The sequence below is a fragment of the Watersipora subatra genome, chromosome 10 (assembly GCF_963576615.1).
Source record: "Watersipora subatra chromosome 10, tzWatSuba1.1, whole genome shotgun sequence".
Lineage (NCBI taxonomy): Eukaryota > Metazoa > Bryozoa > Gymnolaemata > Cheilostomatida > Watersiporidae > Watersipora > Watersipora subatra.
Genome location: NC_088717.1, coordinates 3,558,502 through 3,584,402, shown reverse-complemented (window position 1 = coordinate 3,584,402; position 25,901 = coordinate 3,558,502). Strand labels below are relative to the sequence as shown.

Here is a 25,901-nt window from a genome sequence, read left to right as displayed (position 1 = left end):
AGCAATGAGACTGTCATTACAGCTTTTAAACTTTATTGCAACCATACAATTTATAGTTAGAAATTTAGCGGGTGAAGCTCTAAGCTTGGTTTCACATCTCTGTCTAGACTTCCTTGGCTAGGTGTTTAGATTGCAATTAAGAAAACTAGTTTACAAAATTTTGTTTGCTTGAGGTCGATAAACAGCGCGCATGCTCAGCCATGCTCCTTCTGTAAATCAGATTAAAATATGAACAAGAGCGGAAATGTAAAGAAAACTTACATTTAATGCTTTGCAAATTGCTTACTTCATGTTTAGAGAACTACTTACAGCACACAAAGACTCCTAATCCAGCTAAAATATTGTGATGGCCAGCAATGCTTCCTTGTTTTAAGATGTTAGAATTTATACAAAATTACCAAAAACGAGGCAAATTTGTGCATTATTTTTAAATTTCTTGAGCTTTGTGCAGAGTTGTATATTAGCCAGACTAAACTTCTCTCAGTGCAACATTCATGATCAAAACTATTGGCTGTATAGTGCTCTGACGTCAGCTTTGATTTTAGTACCAGCATAATACTCTCAACTTTTCTGCAAGCTATTTGAGTAGCATATTTGAGGTTCTCATCATTAAAACAACATTTCCAAGAGGGGCATTTGTCTTGTTCATTGATATACAGTTAAATCTGACAAACATCTGCTTCTCAAAAATGTATCACAAGGTTATGTTGCGGTATTTATAAAGTGTATATTTTCTTGTTTGCTTCTATGAGAATTGACCATTCTTTGTAGAAATGACATTGAAAGTGCTGGTTGCCTTTTATCCTTGCTTAACATATTTCACCCGTTTTTAGTTTATAAAAACTTATGACTGTCCATCTATTTTACACACAAAGTATTACATCATATCATATCGTATCATACTATCATATAATGTTCATCAGCTCATATCGTATCATGTCATATCATATCATATTTTATCATATCGTATCATACCACCTCATATCGCCCTATATTGTATTTTATCATCTCATGTTGTATCATGTTATATTACATTGTCTCTTATGGTATCATATCAGACCATAGAATTTCAAATCGAAACATTTGATATTAAACAATATTGTATAGTGCCATGATGTGGCATACCATATCACATAGTAGTGTATTACACGCAGAATAATGCTGTTGCCTTGTATTAGCCTTTTTAGACATTTTAAATGAATTAATTATCTTGGCATTTTAACCCCAATTTTTATCGAATTATTTGCTAATTGTACCTATTCTTACTGTATTTTTAAAAGCTACATTTTGAACTTTTAAAAATTACCGTTCACAAAAATTAGTGTTCAAAAAACTTTTGCACTTTTAGTGTTCACAACAAACCATTACTAAAAACTAGCATCACCAAAAATTGACAATAACACAGCCCGGACTCGATGAAGCATAAAACGTTTGTGTGGCGTAAAGTACTGGGAATAAGAATTGAAGAATGGTATTATTGTTCTCTTTTAAACTTTATTAAGCTATTTAAAAATAAAACTAGGTCTTTAACTATAGTTCTCTAGTTTTATGTAATTGTGCGACTGAGAGAGCTTGCCCCTTTTTTTACTTTTCATTCAAGATCTACTCTACTATAGTAACTGTCATACCAAGGAGCACAGAATAAAATGGCTACTGTTTTAAGATATTGATTTGATGAAGCATAGTATAGCAAAATCATCTTTAAATCTTTGTAGTGCATTATAAAAATGATTAAAATACTTATGTTGTGCCATATTAAAGTTCAAAGTAATAATAACTGAGAGGTCATTCTAAGCAGTTGGCTTCAACTTCAAAGTTGTTTGCACTTGTCTGATAAGACAACTTTAAAATAGAGTAATAGCATCACACAAAAATTGAAAGATATCCTTTTTAGGTCTAACATTATAATACAAAGTTTAATAGCAACATCACATCGTTTCAGATTATTTATTAACATACAATTAATTTTGTTATATAATAACGTATGGTGCCATATATAAACATGATAATATAATTCAGAGCATTCTTAATCATTCATAGCATAGATATGAGCTGTGATTGATTTGCATACCAGCATGTAATGGTTGGCTGACCTAATAAACAGCCAATCAACTACCATACATCACTTATAGTTTCCAAGGGCCCCCATTCAGAAAACAATAAAATATAAAATGATATTCCTTGAGATGGCTTCCATTGCTTTCCTTTGCCTCGAAATGGGAACACTGAAAATACTTGCGCTGCTTGTGGCAGCAGTAGCACTCAGTGAATGCCGATACGTAGACCCATTTTATGAAGAAGGTTGGCAAATGGACATTGACTCCGCATGTGACTACTTCCGTGACAGAAACAACAAACAACCAAACATAGTTTACATCATGGCTGACGATCTGGGTGAGAAATTTCTGCAGCAAACTGCAACGTAGTCTATGTCATCTGATATGCTCTTTTAGCGCTAAGACTGCTTAATTGTTATGTTGCAGCAGAAAGCATTATTAGCATTTTAAAAATAGATGCATTGAGTAGATTTTAAGCAGCTAAACGTTAACTTCTAAAGACCAATAAATATTATGCATATTGCTAGAAATAATATTTGCAGATAAAACTATCTGGGTGTTTCCAGTATGTGAGGAGTTACAACGACATCCTCAAAACTTAACCAACCAGTTTAGATAAAATTATAGACCTTTTATACACAATTGGTATCAGTTCCACGGCAAGAAGATAAATTGAATGTTTGAGTATGACCAGCTCCAGCACAACCTGTAACACAAAAGTGCTAAATACCTAATGTTTTCATGCGCACCAATTACCTGCTAAAAGATTAAAATGTTTTGTTTGCAGAAAAATAAAATTTTAATTAAATTTTATTTGTTATTTTTAATACTTTTTTAAAAATAAAATTTTAAAATAATTTTTCCAAAAAAAATGAAAATAATAAGAATTTCACCTTTTTAAACAAGTTTGCACACCTATTGGCTTTTTGCAGTACTTTAATATATCACAGATTTATGATCGACAATCAAAAATACTTTTATATTCGCGTTCGTACAGCTGTTTTTATTTAGAGAAATTTTTAGTTGGCATCATTACATCATTATAGATCTGGCAGCTTAAAATATATTTAAATAACAGGATGGAATGATGTTGGATTCCACAACTCCAAAGTTAAAACTCCAAATATAGATGCGTTGAGGGCAAAGGGTATTGAACTCACACAGTCCTACATGCAGCCAGTGTGCAGCGCGTAAGTTTTAAATGGCATATTGTCTTATATGATTTTATGACAGAAATTTTTCTATCTGACAATCAATATTTGTAAAATTCAAGCTCAAATAATTTTATTGACTAACTACGTATTTGACAATATCGTTCTTTGCGAAAATGTTAGTCAACCTGTAGGCAGCATCTTCAGAAGATCACATCAATTGATTGGGCCGCCTACAGAGGCATCGGAAAGTGCAACAAGCATGCGCATCTTCTCCTAAGTTGTATTTCTTCTTTTCAGGCAGGTTGTAAGCTAACCCCATTCTAAGCTGCTTCAGATGCCATCTAGAAGTATGATTAATCTTGTTAAAATTTAATACAATCTACTGTATATAAAATTTTTTTGAAGTGCTTTAAGAAATTAATCATGCTTTTAAATTTGTGGTAAAATTAAGAAATTATCCCAAGCTGAATCATACATAATAAACATATTATAAAGCTGCTTACATAAGCTAAAGTAAACATGGTGTAATTATTAGTTAGAAAATTTACTTGCTAGTGTGAAATTGTCTTTATTTTTGTGTTTCAAACTTTTGCGGCTACTCACATATATATTTTAGTTCAAGGTCTGCATTCTTGACTGGAAAGTATCCATCAAACAATGGACTGCAGGTGAGGAACTGACATACTTCTATTATAGATATTATCATTTTTTGCGCCTGTGTTCCTAGGCAGTTGAGACGCTGAATTTCTCACTATTTTAGCTTCTGGTCCTTATACAAGAGGCTCCAAGTTGTCTGCCTATTGAACACAAGACCCTCTTTCAATACATGCAGGAAGAAGGATACACAACCAAGCAAGTTGGCAAGTGAGTTGTACTCGCTTTTACAGATCTCAACTCTGCAGTTTACCATCCAGTACTGTTAGTTCCTTGAAATCAAGATGACTTATGAGTTGACAGAAAAGATCTAGATAATTATAGATCCCAGGAGTAAAATTTGAAGGCATACTTTTGTAGTCATGTATAAATGCTGAATTCAGCAATTTTTGTATTTGGCATCTAAAATTTGAAGCCATTGCACAATCAGTCTAAAGATACAAAAATAATTTTTAAGTTTACTTTGAATGTATAGAAGCAGTCATGTTTGAGCAGATAATAGTAATTATTAGTAATTCATACATGTAGTGAAGTGTTTGGTTCATTTCAGAATCATATATATATATATATATATATATATATATATATATATATATATATATATATATATTTATATATGTATACTAGCTGTACTACCCGGCGTTGCCCGGGTAATAAAAAAGTAATTGGACAGAAAATTTATTTGTATTTAGCATATACATGTAACAACATTTGCCATTTTAACTTTTAAACTACATATCATAAGATAAGTGTGTCCGTGTAGTTGAAATAAATTAAGAGAAAAATAAAACAACGGTAAAGGTTTTCAAACTTTGTCAAACAACTGTAACTTTCAAACCTCATATTATGAAGAAAATGATTTTTGCAAGTGAAATAAATCAAAAAATAAATAAAACAACTATAAAAGGGTTTAGATGTGCATTGTAAATATGTAATAATTAGCAAGTAACAGCTAAATTAAGTCTTTTTTGCTACGATTACAATAAAATATGATTCCTGTAATGGTACAATTAATACGAGCTGAGAAAACAAAATACAAATCCTGAATATGTTGAATTAATAATAACAATTCTTGCATACAAGCATGTGTGTATAAAAAAATGTTACTGTTCCACTGAAGCTATCCATCAAAACTTTGAATACTTTACGATACTGGTACCTCTCGATGCTGGTACAATTGTCAAAATGAGATATCATACTGTCTTTGTCTGACCAAACATAAGAGAAAATTTCGAAACTCTTTCTACGGAGATAATACAATTGTCTGGGTGAAAAGAATTGGCTTTAATTGAAGATTTAGCAATTGAACCTTACAAAAAACAAAAATAGAAGCTCAAAAAACATGAAAAAGCATCGTGTTTCTTAGAATTAATATAATTCATAGAGTTTCAAATAATACTTCATTTAGCCTGTGCATACGCTATACCGGATACGATAGTGTCTTTGATAAATACGCCTTGTATAGCTCAGTGGTAGCTTGCAGTGGTTAGCTTAATGGTTGTATAGCTCAGTGGTTAAAACTTGCGGTTGTAATCTTTATGAGTTCAAATCCATCAAAATGTGAAATATTAAATTCCAAGATTTTAACAGCTATAGCTACATGTAGACATACACAGGCACATATACACCCACATACACACGCAAACTTTGAAATATATACATATATAGATATAGTGACAAAGTTTTCAAGTATTTGCATTTAACATTATAACCAACAAATTATAGAAAACTATACAAAAACCTAAATTATATGAAAAGACTAATGAAGGAGATTTTATTATTGTTTTTTTCTCAGAAATATATGAATGAAAATTTAAGCTTGGCTTTTTATAAACTTACGGTCTTATTTTAACAAGTTTTTATATACCATCTATATTACATATTATATATTTAAATATTCATATATATTTAAATATTTCAATATTTAAATATTATATATTAAAGATTTATTTATACAAATGCTTAACATAAATGCCTTTAAAAAGGAGTCTATATATAGAATAAACGCATGATAATAGTAATGATGATACTAGCTTAGCAAACTAATTATTGCATTCACTTTGAGAGGTTTAAATGAATTGAAAGAATAACGTATTTTATTAAAATTTAATTCTAAGCTTATAATACTTTGTGAAAATAATTTATCACAATTGCGCACATTATGCGCGTTAATATAAAAGTGGCCCATTCAATTTCCGTTTGTGCCTGAAAGATTACAGCATCCAGTTACACGAATATTTTTAGTAACATGGCAGAGTTAAGGGTTTGAGCTATTTGGAGCGTTCCTTGTAGCGCAAAAAATTTTGTTAGCCAAAATAAGTAAAACAAAAGATTTTTTTCCTATCCTTAAAAAATAATAATATATCGACTGAATATTGTTCTAATAATTTTAGATGGCATTTGGGTTACTGCGACGAAAATTGTCTTCCTAATAGCAGAGGTGTACATGAGTTCAGAGGAGTTAACACGGGAGCCGTAGACTATTGGAACTGGAGTGAGTATTTTTAAATTTTTTTTATTCAATCAAATTAACTCAAAAACTTGATTCAACACCAATCAGTTCTTGAAACATAACAATGAAACTAATGAGGCACTTGATCTGGAAAAACTATTTCTAGTACTATCTGACTAGCTTTTTTATTGAGAAGAGAATTGTTTGATTGATTGCACTATTATATATATATAATTTTATGTTTCTATGGCCTCCTTGCAAAAATCCAAGCAAAACTATTTTTATTTCAATTATTTTTAATCCGCTTAAAGTAGTTTGAAGATTTAAGTTTTATTAAAACTCTAACTTTGTTTATAAGATGTAACTGTCAACTTTTATTTTCAGCTGATCATGGGGTGTACCAAAGACAAAAGAACGGACAACCGAATGTCGACGGACTTGGAAATCACCTTACTGTACGTTCTGTTTGTTCATAACTCTATAGCCTCAATACAAAAGGGTAGCCCAAGAATGACTACTATTATAGGATGTAGGGACCGACCATTTTTTTACATTCAGTCTAGGATCTTAAACTAGTGCTCGCTAGCTAGCAACTAAAGTTAGACAGGGAATCTTTTGACAAGCATTTATAACACAAAAGTTAGCAATATATAGCAGAAATATTTAAAAAAAAATTTTTAATTTTCTGCTTGCCAATGCTACAGACAATTGTTCTAAAATTAGAAGCTTTGCCAAAACTAATAGCTGAGGAGTTGCCTGTTTTACTTGCACACATCAAGGCATTGTTTTCATAAAAAAAACTGTCAACTTAAGTTATCTTTAACCTGAAAATGTTCTTTGTTTTGGCTAGTCGTGTAGAGCTAAAGCTGGTTCAGTCATCTGAGAAGTCATTGTAACCATTAAACTTATATTGAACAATAAACTTATATTAAACAATATTGAGATTTTTCTTGCTCTGCAAAAAGAGCCTTTTTGTAGAGCTCATAGTCGGAGGTCATCCAGAAACCATCACAGCTCGTAAAAGCCTACATGTAATTTTCCTATTGTCATTCTAAGGCTGGCACACTGTTTACTCAAATATTATATATTTGCACCAACAGGTACAGGATCAAATTGATGTGAGAGAGCTGATCTTAGCACACCAAGGCAGAGTGGATCCTCTGTTTATGTGGCTGACACCCACAGCTCCACACGACCCTCTTCAGGTGAGAAAAGTATTGTAGTGCAGATCGGGTAAGATTAAGGAGAATTGAGTTACTGACAATCACGATAGTCGTTTGTACATGTAGTTAAAGCATGGGTACTCTAAGCGTTGCGATAGGCGATGGTAAGAAAAGAGAGAGAATGGTATATTACAAAAAAACATCATCTCATTCACTATTAAAAATGCTCTCAATTGAAAATATACATCAAATAACAAATAAAAAAATAAAAACCAAAAATTTTACCGATTAAAACACTCACCTTTTCTAACAATATATATACACAACTTTCAAAAGACACTTTGCGGGTAGAAACGAGCATTTAATGTAGACCTTTGAATATCGAAATTCGATATATAAGGGCTACAGGACAAGCTTATGCAATGAACCTTTGACCTCGTCGTTGGATTGGCCACAAACATGTATTTACCAAATGCAAAAGCTGTTTGCGGCCAATCCAAGGACGAGACTGATGTATATGATGTCAAAGGATAGACTGATGTAACTTTATCAACAATGATTGTAACTCAAGTATTAGCATAATATGTACAGATAAAATGCTGTTGTTAGTGGATTCATGTCAAATTATTCTATGCAGGGCTTTATAATTTATTTTGGTATAGTTTTTGACTATGTAACTGACTGCCTGACTCACTGTCTGACTGATTGACTGACTGACAGAGTTATTGACTGACTGTCTGACCGTTTGACTGTTTGACCGTCTGACTGTCTGACTGTTTGACTGTCTGACTGACCAAATGACTGACTGACTGATTGACTGTATGAGTGGCTGACTGATTGGCTGATCGACTAATTGACTGACTAACTGAGTGACTAACTGACTGATTGACTGACCAAATTAATGACTGACTGATTAATTGTATAAGTGGCTGACTGATTGACTGATCAACTGACTGTCTTACTTTTTAATTGACTGTCTGACTGTCTGACTGACCTACCGATTGACTGACTGGCTGACTGTCTGACTGAGTGACTGATTGACTGATTGACTGACTGAGGGACTGACTCTCTGTCTGTCTGACTGACTGACTGCCTGACTGATTGACTGTCTTACTGACTGACTGTCTGACTGACTAACTGGCTGATTGAATGTCTAATTGATTGCCTTATGGACTGCTGACTGTTTGACTGACTGACTTCCGGTTGACTGACTGACTGTCTGATTGATTGACTGTCTGACTGATTGACTGCCTGACTGATTGACTGACTGTTTAATTGACTGACTGTCTTATTGACTGACTGGCTGTCTGAATGACTGACTGTCTGACTGACTGATAGTCTTACTGATTGACTGACTAATTCACTCAACCAATCACTTGTTCACTCACTCTCACCAATCAATAACTTCACCACTACCTGATACAAAACTTTAAGATTTTTGCTATCACATCATTTGGATGAGTAAAATGCTATCTAGCTTAATAGCAAGTCTTTAAAGTTTTTATAACTTCACAATTAATATGTTTTACTTCCAAAAGAAATGTCATATAGGTTTTATAATTTTAACATTGCCATCTGAGACAAAACTTAGATTTGTCTCCCTTTGGCTATAATACGCTCAAGCGTAAATCTACAGTTCAACCCGTAAGAATCTTTAGACTTGTTGATCCTAAACTAATCAAATATTGAAAAATTCAATTATGTTCTTGTCCAAAGGTTATCAAATTTAATAGCTCTATATTTAGGCTTATAGAATAGTTAGAGATATTTATTTTTAATAATAAGTAGAAACTAATTTCCTTTGACTTTTGCATGTAAACAAGTTATTACAACAGTGAGGTAGCGTGCTTATTGCAAGTCTATTGCAGTTATTGCAAGTCTATTGCAGTTATTGTTGTTTTGAGCAGAGAGTGGTTGTATATAGATTGGTATATTTCTGACAACTGACTGGAGAAGGTAAAGCAGCAACATAAAAGCAACAGCAGATTGAGTAAATACTGAGTAAGCATATGAAACAATGATAATGAGATAAACATGAGTTCAGAGCAAAAAACTGCATAGTTAGGATTACCGTATAATACTGACAAAAGGCTAAGTATAGAGACAGATGAAAAGTCACATTACATTCCAACACTCCCACTAATTTGACTTGTCATCATTCCAGCACACACTGTAGCACGTCTGAATCTATTGCAAAACACCCATGGCGGTTCTCAGTTTCTCAAATTTTGGCTTTGGTAATGGTTTAGTCATTATGTCAGCTGTCATCATGTCACTGGGGCAATATTTTATGACAATCTCTTTATTATCTTTAGCTTCTCGTACATAGTGGTACTTGACCTCAATATGTTTTGTTTTTGAATGGGCGACTGGGTTGGCGGACATAGCAATAGTTCCTTGGTTGTCTTCATTTATTAGAATAGGTTGTTTTTCTTCACCTGGTCTTAGTTCGGCAAGCAGTCGTTTTAACCAAACAGCTTGTTGGGCAGCTGAGCATAGGGCTATGTACTCAGCTTCAGATGTAGACAATGCTACCACCGGCTGTTTTTTGCTCAACCAGCTGATGGCGCCACCAGCTAGCATAAAGACTTGCCCTGAAGTAGAATGTCTGTCATCATGGTCACCTGCGTAATCAGCATCTGAGAAACCAATTATTTGGTCATCACTTGATGTGCAATATTGTAATGTGTTATCAATAGTTCCTTTCAGATACCGAAATATCCTCTTTACCGCGGTTAGATGAGCATTGTTTGGGTCAGCATTGAACTTTGTGACCGCTCCCACAGCTTGTGCTATATCTGGTCTTGTTCCAAGAGCCACATAAAGTAAACTGCCTGTCATTGATTGGTATAGCTTGCGATCCGTTGGTTTGCTGACTCCATCATCTTTGCACAGAGCTACACTGATATCTGTAGGTGTTGTAACAGTATGAGCATCAGCTAGCCCATATTTATTTATGATGTGTTTGATGTATTCCCTTTGATGCATCGCCAGCTTTCCTCCCTTTCTCTCTATTGATATGCCTAGACAATAATGTATTGCTCCCATATCTTTCATTTTGAAGCGTGTTTTGAAATTGTCTTTCAGTTTAATCATTTCCTCTTCTGTCCTCGTTAGCAAAATTAAATCGTCTACATACACAGCTACCAGTGTTTGTGTAGTCGGGTGTATATATATGCAAGGGTCAGCGTCGGATTGCTTGAATCCAATAGATTCAACGAATGCTCTGAATGCGTGGTTCCAGCATCGAGGAGATTGCTTGAGGCCATACAATGCTTTTTTTAATTTGCAAACCAATGTTTCTTTTCCAGGTCGTTCGTATCCTTCCGGTTGGCACATATAGACCGTTTCTTCCAGCTCTCCATTTAGGAATGCAGTTTCCACGTCCATTTGGTGAATTAGCAGATTTCTCTTTACAGCATGAGCCAATATTGTACGGATAGAAGAAAATCGCACCACCGGAGCAAATGTCTCTTCGTAATCGATTCCATGTTTTTGTGAATAGCCTTTTGCTACAAGTCTCCCTTTGAATCGCTCAATCTTTCCATCTCTCCCTTGTTTAACTTTAAAGACCCACTTGCAGCCGATTGGTTTCTGGTCTTTAGGCAACTCCACTAGATCCCATGTTTCATTTTCCATCAGGGATTTGAACTCTGCATCTGCTGCAGCTTTCCATTCCAATTTATGATCACTGTTCATTGCTTCTGTAAAACTGCTTGGCTCTGCAACTTCGCTAGCCAGACAAGCAACATGAGTAGAGTTAATAAATTCATCAGTGCCAAATCGAATTGGTGGTCTTCGCTCTCGCTCTGATCTACGGCATGGGTGCTGTCCAGGTTTTTCATCAGTGCTACAGTGTGTGCTAGGTGTTGGCAAGTTTACATCAAAGTCCATATTGTTGCTCTGAGGCTGTCTGCAATCAAGTACAAAGTCTGTTTCATTGAAGACAACATCACGCCTAACCAAAAAATTTCTGGATTTGACATCAAACAATCTATAGCCTTTCGACTGTCTACTATAACCAAGAAATCTAACCTTAATTGCTTTACTGTCAAGTTTTTGCCTGAGGCTATCAGCTACATGTGCATAGGCTACACAACCAAAAACTTTAAAGTTACTGACATCAGGTTTTTTACCATACCACAGTTCGTAGGGTGTAACGTTTGTATTTAGAGCAGTTGTTGTTACACGATTACGTATGTAGGCAGCTGTTGAAACTGCCTCAGCCCAATAACAATTAGACAAACTAGCATGCTTTAGCATAGTACGTGCTGCTTCTACAAGTGTTCTATTCATCCGTTCAGCGATGCCATTCTGTTGTGGCGCATAGGGAACGCTGAGTTCATGATTGATACCTTTCTGTTTTAGGTATTCCTTAAACTCAGTTGACAGATATTCACCAGCATTATCTGTCCTCAGTGTTACAATTTTCTCGCCAGTCATGTTTACAGTTGCATTTTCAAACTCTTTAAATCTTTCAAGAGCTTCAGACTTATGTTTTAGAAAATAGACAGTGCAACAACGTGAGTAGTCATCAATAAAGGTCAGAAAGTAAATGCTTCCACCAAGTGATTTAGTTTGCATCGGTCCGCAAATGTCACTATGAACAAGTTGCAACTTACGGTTACTTTGTGTGTGAGACTCTGTGAATGGTTTGCGAGCTAATTTTCCCTCCACGCAACTTTCACAGAAGGATAGAGTTTTCTCAGCATCTTTGGAGATATTGATACCATTTACTGATTGTCGAGTTATGAGTGTGCGTAGTTGTTGTTCATTCAGATGTCCTAACCGCTGGTGCCAAATGTTCATGTTAGATAATTCTGCAGCACAAGCATGTTCACTACATTTATTCATCGGCGTACATTTTAGCTCATAGAGTTTGTCTACCAAAATACCCATGCCACGTAATTGTCCATTTTTATTGCGAATCCAGCATTTTGTTCCACTAAATTTCACGGTACTACCCATGTTCACTGCAGCTCGTACCGAGAATAGGTTACATGATAGTTGAGGGACATAGAGCACTCGAGTAAGCGTAGCAGGTTTTGTTGCACTCACTTTGAAGGCCATGTCTAGATGTACATCACCGCAACCTGTTGCTTCTACAGCTCTCCCATCTCCTAGCCTGACTTGTTCTGGGCATTCAAACACCTTAAAATTGATAAGCAATTCTCTTTGGTTTGTCATATGAGATGAAGCCCCTGAATCTATCAGCCACTGCTTATTATTAGCTTGAGCTCCACCATTGCCAACAAACAGCCATTCAGTATTATTAGTACTGTTGTCATTGTCATGTTGTTCAGGCTGCTGCGCTCCCACAATTTGAGCCTGGTGGTTATTCATGTGCTCAGTTTTTCGATAAGGACACTGGTATTTCAGATGCTGAGGTGAGTTGCAAATGTAACAGGCACGAGGTCTACGATTTTTGTTAGCTTGCACAGGTTTTTGTGCTCCCACTAGCGCTGCATCATTTTCACTCTTGACTTTTTGCTGAGGTTTCATTTCGTGTCGCTTTAGTTCTTCATTCAGCAGAGCCTGATGAACAAAGTTAATGTCCAGGGTATCATCAGCACGCGCTTCCAGAGCCGTAACCAATGTTGCATAGCTTTCAGGCAAACTCCCTAAAAGAGTAACCACCTGATCCTCTGCAGCCACAGCTGCTCCTATCGCAGCAAGTTTATCTGTCATTTCCTTCATATTCTTTACATGTTGTGTAATTGATGTTCCTTCAGCCATTTGTGTGCGGAAATACTGTTTCTTAAGGTAAAGCTTATTAGCTAATGTATCTCTTTCATAATGTTTACACAGTGCCTTCCAGGCCTCACTTGGCTCCTCGTAAGATGTGATAAGATACAACTGCGGGGTACTGATTGCCATTACGATGGATGCAAAGGCTCGCTGCGACCCTTCCTGAAATTTCTTCTTAGCTCCTTCATCTGCATCACTTGCTAGGGTAGTGCTACCGTCTATGTAACCCCATAGACCCTTTGCTAACAGTAAATGCTTGAGCTGAAATTTCCATGTAGTCCAGTTTGAGCCATCCAGCTTGTCAACGGTGTATTTCTCATCTCCAGAAGCCATGATGTAATAATACGGTAGTGGTTACTATGTAATCGTCTATGTAGATTATGTTATTCCACAGTCCGGAGGCGCTGGGCCCATAACCTGTTGTTTTGAGCAGAGAGTGGTTGTATATAGATTGGTATATTTCTGACAACTGACTGGAGAAGGTAAAGCAGCAACATAAAAGCAACAGCAGATTGAGTAAATACTGAGTAAGCATATGAAACAATGATAATGAGATAAACATGAGTTCAGAGCAAAAAACTGCATAGTTAGGATTACCGTATAATACTGACAAAAGGCTAAGTATAGAGACAGATGAAAAGTCACATTACATTCCAACAGTTATTGCAAGTCTATTGCAGTTGTTGCAAGATATTGCAGTTATTGCAAGATATTGCAGTCATTGCAAGTCTATTGCAGTTATTACAAGTTTATTGCAGTTATTGCAAGATATTGCAGTTATTGCAAGTTTATTGCAGTTATTGCAAGTCTATTGCAGTTATTGCAAGTCTATTGCAATTATTGCAAGATATTGCAGCTATTGCAAGTCTATTGCAGTTATTGCAAGATATTGCAGTTATTGCAAGTCTATTACAATAACTGCAATATATTGAATTTAGGAAAACCTTGTTCAAGTCTTGATTTTGCGCTATTGAATAGCGATAAAATCAGTAGTACAAAAGTGTTACAAGCAAAAGTGACTTTGGCAGTCTAGCAAATGTAACCAACTTATGATGTGAAGTAATTGTGAAAGTAGCTTACTCAAAATTATAAGCAAGTTTTCTGTTCTGTATAGATTGAGTACATATTTAGCACTTGCCTTTACTAAACCACTGACGATAAAGTATGCACCCTAACCATTAGTTCTCATGCCTATTTGCTAGCCGACAATAGAGATGTATAATGTACACAACTTCTTGAATCCTGCGAATGAAGAGGAAAACTATAGAAGGGAGTACCTCGGTAAGTTACATAATATTTTTTCTCTCACGGGTAGAGTATACATGTATCTATAGTAGAGCATATCTATGGTAGAGTAGATTTATGGTAGAGTATATATATGGTAAAGTATATCCATGGAAAAGTATATCTATGATAGATTATATCTATAGTAGAGTAGATCTATGATAGAGTATATGTATGGCGGAGTATATTTATACTGAAATATATCTATAGTACAGTATATCTATGGTAGTGTTAATAGCACCAGCTTATATCGATATTGCATGTATGAAAGTCAATTCATGGCAAAGTTAAAGATAGATAAATGTACGAGTATCTCATATCTTCTAAAGTATAGATTAAATTTGACTATTTTTTTCAAAAGGGATGTATTTTTCATATAGGGATGATCTGTATAAAAGCATATTATTACATTTTGGTTGGCGGTCAATGTAGCATATGGTTGTCTCTCAGAGAAATAGTTTTAGTTTTTGAATGAGTTTGTAGCAAAGTTAGACATACATGCAGTTTGTAGTAATTGAAACCTCTATGCAGTAACAGAAGAACAATTTTATGTTAATACTAGCTGTACTACCCAGCATTGCCCGGGTAATAAAAAAGACTGGACAGAAAATTAATTTTTATTTGTCATACAGTATACAACATTTACTATCCCAACCTTCAAATTTCATATCATGAGAAAATATTTTTAAGCAGATCAATAGAATTAAGAAGAAAAAGAAAACAACTATAAAGGTTCTCAGGCTTTTTCAAACAACTACAACTTTTAAATTTCATATTATGAAATGAGTGTTTTGTTGAAATAAATTAGGAAGAGAAATAAAACTGCAAATGTGTTTAAATGTAAATCTAAAATCATTAGTAAGCAATGGCCAAATATAATCTGTTTAGCTATGATTACAATGAAAAATTATTTGGCATACGATTATATGATTTTAGTTTGTTTCAGTGTTGACATCAAAAGGCGAAAATACTATATAGACATATGGAGTGGTATAGGAACCAATACTAATGATCTAATGCAATCACTGCCTGTTAAAAATCTTCAAAATCATCATAATTAAAAATAGTAATGAAACAATATGTTAACCTTAGCAACTACAGTTACCTGCAATAACTTTGATGCATTTTGTGGATATGATCTGCAAAAATGCAACATTACAATGTTCTATGTGCAGAGTTCTTACCTTCAAGACAGAAGTGTAACATAAATGCTGAATTTAACTTATATGAATTTAGCTTACTAAATACATACTTGAAGTTTCCGTATGCATTTTAGTAAACTTTCAACTAAGATTTTATTACTGTTTATCAACTGTTTGCACACGGTTTTACACTAACGGATGACGCTGAACTGAGATATAATTGACAAATTGTAATTTCAAGAAAAATTAATTTTGATACCGTTTTGGGGAAAACAAAATAGCTCTAGTACAGTGGAGACGGAAAAAGCACCGTGTTCATAGAGTTAATAGAATTCATAGAACTTCAATAAACACACCATTTAGCGTGGAAATACCTATAAATTATTACACTATTATCAGAATTAAGAAAACTTAGTGTGGCTAGGAAAAAGTTTTTGGAGCAGCGAAAATAAATTAGGAGAGCAAATAAATGTTAATGTGAAATAAATAGCAAGTATGTAAACTACGAAACAGATGATTTTGTAATGATGCAGTTGATACAAACTGAGAAAACGCAACAAAAAATCGTTATTGCGTGGTAATCAGTACAATTGCCAAATTTTACTTTCGAGAAAATCTATTGTTGATATCGTTTTGCCAAAAGCAAATTACCCTTAATACGGTGAGGAAGAAAAAGCATAGCGTTTCATAGAGCTAAAAGAGTTCATAGAGCTTAAATTATTACGTCACTTTGGTGTGAAAACATAAAAGGATGTATACGTTAATTAGTAAGAGCGGGCAATGGGAAGAGCTTCCGAGATATCCTGGTTAAAATGCTGGATTATCCAACTGCGTTCGCAATCTTCGTGAGTTGAAGTCCAGCAAAATGTAGAATTTTAATTCCCAAATTTTAATAGCTATAGCTGGACATACCGAACACAGATGACAGAAACCAGACGACAGACAGACGAAAAATTTTGAGAAATATATACATTATATATAAAAAGAGGAGTTAGCTCTTACTAAAGTCAAACAACCTGAAGTGTTAAAAAGAGGAAAACGCTGTGCTGGTTAACCTACCTTTCATCGGTGACTGGCAGCTTCTATTTTCACCAATTAAGCTCGAAATCTTAGGGCATTTTGTGCCAAAGTCTTAATATTTAAGTCAACTAAAAAGAGTAAACCGCACACATAACAAATTCACTGACGGCTCCGTAGAATACGGCAAGCGCTGTACTTTCCATTGTTAAATGTTAGTCATGTGTGTTGTTTATTTTATGTTTTCCAGGGCTCGTTGCTCATTTTGATGCTCTCCTTGGAACAACAATGCAAGCTTTGGAGGAAGCGGGAATGGCTGATAATACCATCATTCTATTTACCTCCGACGTAAGTGGAATTTGTTTCAAAAACTTTCAATTAGTTGTACCGTATGTTTCCTATAGTATTTACATTAAAAGCCATATATTGCACTGGCAATATCAGTCAATGGTTTGTAAATTTGTAGAATGGTGGAGCCAGTCAATCCGTGTCATTTGGAGGGCACGAATACTTTGCTAACAACTACCCTCTGAGGGGTGGAAAAACAACATTCTCAGAGGGAGGAGTACGCATTCCCACAGTCTATTATGACCCTCGATTACACCCAAGGACACAAGGCACATCAAGAGATTTCTTGATTCACGTCACCGATTGGCTGCCCACTTTTGTTCAGCTTGCCAAAAAGGGCAGCAAAGAATGTAACTTTAAGATAAAAGGTGAGGTTGTCAGGAGATGCTTAGAGCTATCTGCATGCCTGATTTAAGAATGATACTTTACTACTAAATTGATAGTGCAAAATTTTACCGTTAGCTTTATGCCAGGAAATTAGTGATTCAAAATGTGTGCAGCGTGATGACAATATTAAATAGTTTCAAAAAGCAAGGCGATAAACTGAGACAACATTGAAAATTGAAAAGGTATGAATAATATTAAAATATTTTATGAACATTTTTGAAGTAATTATTTTCATTTTTGAAATATATTTAACAGATATTGGTGTAAAAATTTATAAATGTTTCAGCTGTTTAAACTAGCACACTATTTGTAACAACATTATTTTATTTGGTTTAATTAAGAACCAAAAATAGTATACTCAATTTATAAAAAACTTATCAGTTGTTAGTGACTATGGTAGATTTTACCAAAAATTTGATCAACTAATAAATTTTTTTTAAACTTTTGGTTTTAGCTGGCTAAAAATGTTTCAAAAAGTCTGCTGAGCTACAATTAAACAGGATCAATTTGCAAGTGATTGTTTGCCAGCTGCAACCAGACAGAGCTGATCGCATGCATTTCTGTTTTTCCACCAACAAGCAAGCATGTGCTAGCAACTAGTATCTTCATATGTATAATATCAATAGGCTGTGTAGGTCGGTTAAAGTGCTCTGTTGCAAAGCAATTTAGCAGAGTTAAAAATCAGCTGATAACAGATTGTCAGTTGATGCCTCCACACCATAAGCTAGCAGCTGAGAATAGTGACTCTTTCAGATTAAGTTTTCTTTTCGGAAACCAAGAATAGTGTATTCTATCAATCAGGCCTGTGTTCCCTTTTTAGTACTTTTTGGCGGCCGAGTACTAAGAATTGCAATCTAAGCTCATTGACTTGGAATTTTCAACTACTAGTTATTAGCGATGAAGTGGAGATGCTCACTAATCTAGTATTAGTTTTGCCTGCCACTGATGCAGTGAGTGAGAGATCCTTTTCTGCATTGAAGCGAATCGAAACATCGACGAGTGCACTATAATGGGGCAGGCTGTCTAAATAATCTTCTAATATTACACATATAAAGATGTTGAGATAGATACAGAATCAGTTGTGAAAGATTTCTGCCATGGACACATTGACAGAACAAGAGCTATTGAAATAAAGAAGCAATAGCTCTTGTTTTGTCAATGTCCTTTGCAGAAATCTGTAGTGTCATGAGTTTTATATCGTTCATTGAATAAAGAAAACTTTTGTCTACCATGAACCGTAAGCAATATATTTATGTAAATTTTGATGCTTACAATTGACTGCATTTATGCATACTTTGAGGGTTGTTGATGCTTAAAAGGTCTAGAGTTTCGGGATGCTGCCCTGAACCCCATTTGGGGCTTACACCGCCCCCAAACCTTCAGGTGTTCATAACTAGTCGCCTAACATCTTCAGCCCCAACTTGCAACCAGGGAATACAGGCCTGCTATCAACATTGGCACTAGCAGAGAGAGCTGCAATTTTATACATTTTCACTCCATAAATGAGTTCTTGCCATTATTATAGATAAAAACTTAGCAAGTCTTGTCTTAAAAATAAAAGATATAACATGTATCAAGTTTTTATATCGTATTTATTAAATATATTATAATTACGATATAAAAACTAAAATAATTATTAAATATTATATATACAAAACTATTATTTTAATTTGGTAATGATTAGAAACTGGGACAATATTCTGATTGAGTTTGTATAAATTATTGATTTTTCTAAAACTTACCTTTCGGGTGAATCAGCTCAATTTGGAAGGAGTATCTGTTATGGCCTGGCAGAGGTGCTTTGACTATGGACCACTTTTTGCACACTTTCCATAAGCACTCTTTTTTATTAATCAATGTGGTAGACTAGCCACTAGTAACATACAAATTTCTATAAAGCTATGGTTTTTTAAAGGCACTGATGGAGTTTCCCAATTGGCAAATTTGGGCTCAACTTACAACCTGCCAGAGAGAAGAAAATACAACTTAAGAAAAGAAATGCTTGTTGCACTTTCTGATGCCACTGGGGATGTACAAAACCCATCGATGTGTGCTACTGAAGATGGTGCATACAGGTTAGCACGGTTCTTTTATTTTAACCTGATATCTATATTCCAAGGCTTCTAAACACAATGAAACCAGCCAAAGTACCAGCCTAATAGAGATTTATAGCTTTAACTTTTGTTCTAAATCTATCGTTGATCATTTTAACAAATTTAAAATGTTTTTACTCTTTTAAAACTAATGGTGTTCTTAGAGTTGAGGAGGGAGTTTGAGTCATATAAAATTGGTCATGTATCTACTTTTAGTCTATTTTCATACATTTTGATAAATTTGATATAACATCTGTATGCTAATTTGAACTGTTGAAAATTTAGGGCTAACATTATAAGCATGTCTATGATACAGCATAGACATAAGGAGGACTTTAAAGGGATAGCCATCAAGTATAAATCAGATATATGCGTCATAGGTGCACTACTATGAGTCAGAAAAAATTGATGAAAAAAATCAATACACTGAGGGTGTGATACAAACATAATCAAAGTTTAGCACACCAACTAGCATTGTGAAAACTTGTTTGATGAAGTGGTGATACAGTTACTGAATGTTTATCATTTTGATAAATTTAGCAGCAGAATCATTTTACAAAAATAAATCAAGCAGAATAAATATTTCTCATTTCAAAATTTTGTTATCAACCTTTTCTACCAAAGTGACCTTGGCTTAGCCGTTGCAGCTGCTATGTAGTTAAAGATTTATTAGGGCGTTGAGTGAGTAATCATGAAGTTGTTTGAACACCGCCTTAAGGAAGAATGGGAATCAACTGCAAACTTGCTACACATTAATTGAGTAGATAAAGTTAGTAGAAACAAAGAAAATTCAAACTATTGCGGCAGTAAGCAACTCCAAGTATATTGCGGCAGTAAGCAACTCCAAGTATATTGCGGCAGTAAGCAACTCCAAGTATATTGCGGCAGTAAGCAACTCAAAGTATATTGCGGCAGTAAGCAACACCAAGTATATTGTGGCAGTAAGCAACTCCAAGGTACCCTTTTGCTAAATTGTTAATAACTAGTTTTCTCATGTCCCCAAAAAGGTTGCCCGACCTTTTCTATTGATTTCCCCTCCGAACTTTTACTTGAAAGTTCTGCTGTGGTATCATGACCATTCAAATTAAATGCTTTACTCCTAGATGGAAAGACTACAAGCTAATCTACGGAGACCAGTATTACCTCACAGATCCTGCTACTGTTGAAACGGAGTGGCCCATACCACAGGAATGGCCTGAGTACCCTGCAATCTATGGAGATGACTGTCACAGAACGGTTAATGGCATGAGAGTCGTAAGGTGCCTCTTCAATGTAGTCGGTAGGTTATGCTTTGAAAAATAAATATATCTAAATTTACTTCATTTGTTTTTCTATAAATATATATACATGTATATACATACATATATAGGTACATTATAATTACATATACCTAATTGAGTAAAACCTCTAATTGAGTGCCACCTTTATTTAAACCGCCACCTCTATTGGACCCTCACTACAAGAGAAGGGTTGAAAAATAGAGCGCCACCCTCTATTTGAACGCCACCTCCATTTGACCGCCACTTTCACTATCTTTGATCTTTATGAACCCATAATATCAAGTGATCAGTAATGGTATCAAATGGTATCAATAATTAATAGTTTATATTATTAACGATCATTTTTTTCTTTTTCTTTGCTGGCTATATTGTAGTCATTGGGTAGTGCTATATCCATAGATATAATAAACCCTATATCTATTATATATACTACATCTATGGCTATACCTATTATAGTATATATTTTTTAAGTACTTTTCTTTGCTAAAAGCATGATTATTAGTTGAAAGATTGTTAAAGCAGTTAGCAATCATATTTTTAAATAATTATTAGATGTTGCATCCAATTTGGCCATATCAGGTGAAATGAATTAATAACTGGTAACACTTTCACAGCTATGTTTTTCAAAGTGAGCATCAAAAATTTTAGAGCATTTCAAAAACTAAATTTTAAAATTAAGTAACCTTGCATTATTTCTATAGCGAGTTTTTTTAATTCCAAGTTGTTTAAATAGAAATTATCTTTGATTAGCTGAGTACCCTGTAATGCACTGGTACTAAAACAGCTTATAAGCATTACCTTGCCTACATTATCATACCTAGTACATTAGCTTTACGCTACATTACCTGCAACTGTTTATAACCTGTTTTTATTACTCATGCAATACCAGGCATTCAGCTAGGGATACCGTAAGCTGCGAGGCCAGCTAGTAATCATTACATGTGACACAGTGTTGGTAGGTGTATTTTAACCAATGTAATGGCTATCTTCACTATTGTTAATAACTACATGCTCAGTTGGACATATAGCTTAATGCAGTGTTTTTCTACCTTTTTTGAGCCAGGGCACATTTTTGCATTTGAAAAATTTTGCGGCACACTGCTAACCAAAAATGTTATGAAATGACACTCTGAACAGTATATTCAATCACAATATAGGTTTTCAATTTATTTATACTCAGTCAGTGTGAAACCTGGGCCTGTTTAGATCAACACAAAAGCCAATATTCTAGCGTCACCCTCTATTTTAAGACCCCCTATAATTGAGCGACACTGACATTCATCTCGCTAATTAGTAATCGAAGGTGCTGAACTAGGCATATTGTACTAAACGACCAGTTTGATTTCGATGGACTGAGTTTGTGGGATAATATTAAATTCATTGACCATGCATCAAACACATAAATAGACGCACTTTAGATCATGGTGCCAGGCTTTCAATTAAAACGCTCCTACAATATAAGCTGTGTGTTAAACTTCAGAGCACTACGAGAATGTATGTATAAACTTCGGCAGACACGTCGAGCAAGCAAGAATCTGAAGGTGCTGATCGGTAAGTCGTTCAAGGGATTTGCACTGACTGACGTGCTAAACGGCTCTGAGGATAACAATATCCATCGCTTCAGGTCAGACGCCCGATTAAGACTGGACTATAGTGTCTCCAGCAAGCGCCGGCTAATGATGGCACTACAAATAATGTAAAATGACGTTCAACTATTCGACGCTGATTCTAGAGTGATTCTAGAACTACTCGACAGTTCTAGAGAATGACGAGTACTGTTGCAATAGTGATGTATCATTTGATTTTCAACATTAAACATTTTATTACATGTCAGTAATCACCATGTTATTTTGTATTATACATGTATGTCTTGTATTATACCTTTTGTCTTATAATTTTATGTTGGTTGATATTTTATCCTTGGTTGTTCATTGAATTATCTTATATTATAATTTTATGTTGGACGTTAACTTACCAAGAAGGATCGAAAAATAGAATGCTAAGGCGGTCAAATAAAGGTTTTACAAAGGTTTTACGGTAAATTACCCTCCCAGTATTTATGTCAAGGACACCGGACAATGACAATATTTACAAAAAATGATTAATAAATGTTTAGTAAAAATTAAATTTTTAAAAAGTGACATTGGATAATTTCTCACAGCGCACTTGGCAATCCCTCATGGCCCACTAGTGTGCCACGGTACAGTGGTTGAAAATCACTGGCCATAATGGATAAGCTTGCTGCCTTAAAATTTAAAACTAATCTCTTCCTAAAACTTAATTGCTATAACTAGACATATTGATGACAGATAAATAATAGACAAAGAAACATTGAGATTTATATACATAGATTACCTCATCACATCTGTTAGATAGCTTTGGGCTTGAGCTTTAAGTCTATTCAGATAACTTTTTAGATTTTGTCCTATTTGTATTTAGACGACCCAAGTGAAACACATAATCTCTATGACGAAGAACCAGAGATTGTGAAGACGTTAGTAGAGAAAATTCAAGCCTATAAAGAAATGTCTGTTAAGCCTGTTTACCGAACTTCATACGGAGTCACTGGAACTACCACTCAAGGTTGGAATTATGGCTACATCATACCAAGACATGACTACTGCTACCCTCCGAGCAACTTTCCTCTGCAGCCTAATGATCCATCCTGCTATTAGTTGGGACTAAGCCATAAATGTTGTTACCACTTTGAATGACCGGTAACATGATAAATACTGAAACATCAGCAGTCAAATATATGTATTCCTTCGCATACACAAACATATTTGTACGACTTTTAGTTGTAAACGCTGCTGATACATGATGCTTTTCATAATAAAGTATAAAGTTGATGCAATTGTTGTTAATAATTTTACAGACCTTCATAGATCATGTCATTGTCATAATAATGTCATTGGTTCTGCTGTTGGGATTTCGACAGAAATAGGGCTAGATGTATACAGATTTTAGAAAATAATTCCAAAGATTATTTTTCAATTCTGCATAAATGCTGATCTCAGCACTGTTTGTATTTGTCGTCTAAGATTTGAAATCATTGCACAACCAGTCTAAAGATACAAAGTTGTTTAGTTGATATGACAAAACAGCCATATGTTGGAGCAAATAATTTTTTTATAATTGATAGTATACCTTTTGATTCACTGTATTTATAGTGATAAATGTTTCAAATGATAGCGTCTAATGTCAAAGCTAACAAATTACAAAAAACTATATGAAAACCCAAATTAAATGCATAGATAGAAATAATTAAAAGTTTTTGTTAATTTTATTTTGCCTTAGAGATATATGAATAACAGTACAAGGTCTCCTATTCATAGGTTTGGTGGCAAACTGAGCAATAAAACTACTTGTCATAAATTACCATAATTTGCCTTAAATTATACTAAATATAGTTTAATACAGTATTTGTTTTAATTTTGTAACTGACATTTTTTTCGATACCATAAGTCTTGGCATTACAGAATCAAAAGATTTTTTCTTTGGTGAGACAAAAGTTTTTTTCAAATTTTGTTTAGCATGTATAAAATGGTCTTTAGAGGTGATCGTAGTTTAGGGCTTGATTGTATTTAGATATTTTATTCCTTATACAGGCTTAGCTTTAGAGTCATGGGGTGCTTGAAAAACAGTGTGGATGGCTTTCCTTGGACGACTAAAAATTTTATGAGAAAAAGAGATTTTTTTTGTTTCAAAACAACTTATGAAATACATTCAAAGGGAAAGTAAACACAATGTACTGATGAAGGCCAAATTTTACCCTATTTTTTTTGTGTAATTTACTGTGTTTAGCAAAATATAAATTATTTTTTACAACAGATAAATACTCAGAATAACATTTTAAAAACAAAAAATGCCCTTGCATTCACATATAACTGAGTACGGAGTCTTTTTTCAATTGCATATTTTGCAAAAACCAGATAGATAACGCCATTGTGAAAATGGGTGTGAAACGGACTCGCCGCTGGGAACACTGATTCTCAGTCAATCATCCAATCACAAGACACGTAGCATTTGACTTGAATTGTGATCTAATATGAGGGACATCGCACGTCTCCCACAATTGTGACAATCCGGAAACAAGTGCACAATTAGAACACGTCTTTGACCGTCATAGCTAATACACGTATCGCTAAAATATTTCAACTTAAATTAATTTCTGTCATTGTTCTATTACGTTCACAATACAATGGCTAAAAGACCCACAGCAAAAACAACCACTCTTTATAGAAGCTACCCAATTGATGACGAAGTTGAAGATGGGCAAAGCTATAAATATATCAGTGGTGAACTATTCAATGAGCGCAAGCGAAACAGACAGTCAGATTTATCATCGTCATGTTCAACAACGATTAGTATAGCAACGACCACTACTATTGCTACCACTGATTCAACTACAATTGCTTCACCTACAACAACCTCCACTGATGTATTACCAACTCCAGATAAATTTTGCAAGTGTGGCAATTGTTCTGACTTGCCGATAGCTATTGAAAAAGTATGTTGCTACACTGAAAATTTGGCTAATACAAGCTTTCAGGATTATCAGTATATTCCCGGTTTAAATAGCTGCATTCTGCAGTCTAATTTTCTAATACTTCAGATATTGGGGAAAGTTGCGATACAACTCTCATGGTTCAAGCATCAAAGGTATTTTGGCTTCAGAGGGGATGCTCTTCTGTTTACTAACATGACCAATTTAAACTACAGACACCATGCTTATAGAAACTATATAGATTTCTTCTACGGGTACCTTGGAAGAAGAAACCGGAAAGTTATTCCTTCATGCGTTGTTGCCTACATACGCACAATGTGACCTGATCCAAATTTGAGTTATGTAGGCTTCAAAATGTGGATTCAGAAGATCAAGATAAAAATGACACAGATTAAGTAGAGCTTTTTATTATGGATGAAGGAAATTAATGTAAATTCGGTTGTGAGTTGAGCAAAATATAGTTTTTATAAATCTTTTAACTGAATCTGCCAGCAACGTTACTTAGCTGATCTTCATGACTTGTACCGTGAATAAGTGAATAATGTATGGTTTGAGAAATAATTATATTTCAATCATTTGACTTGCGCCGTGACATAAAAACACCACATGTAACAG

At 34.5% G+C, this 25,901-nt stretch overlaps 1 protein-coding gene across 1 annotated transcript; it reads left to right on the top strand.

Annotated features, from left to right (window-relative positions):
• Positions 1 to 2,178: 2,178 nt before the first annotated feature.
• Positions 2,179 to 23,807, top strand: LOC137405959 (arylsulfatase B-like). The gene is made up of 13 exons (XM_068092442.1): positions 2,179 to 2,394; positions 3,136 to 3,247; positions 3,828 to 3,879; positions 3,972 to 4,075; positions 6,259 to 6,359; positions 6,702 to 6,772; positions 7,418 to 7,522; positions 14,431 to 14,509; positions 16,922 to 17,019; positions 17,138 to 17,387; positions 19,322 to 19,481; positions 20,603 to 20,778; positions 23,219 to 23,807. Exons 1-13 carry the CDS (start codon positions 2,187 to 2,189, stop codon positions 23,452 to 23,454), a joined length of 1,752 nt encoding a protein of 583 aa, XP_067948543.1. The 5' UTR covers positions 2,179 to 2,186; the 3' UTR covers positions 23,455 to 23,807.
• The last annotated feature ends 2,094 nt before the right edge of the window (positions 23,808 to 25,901 follow it).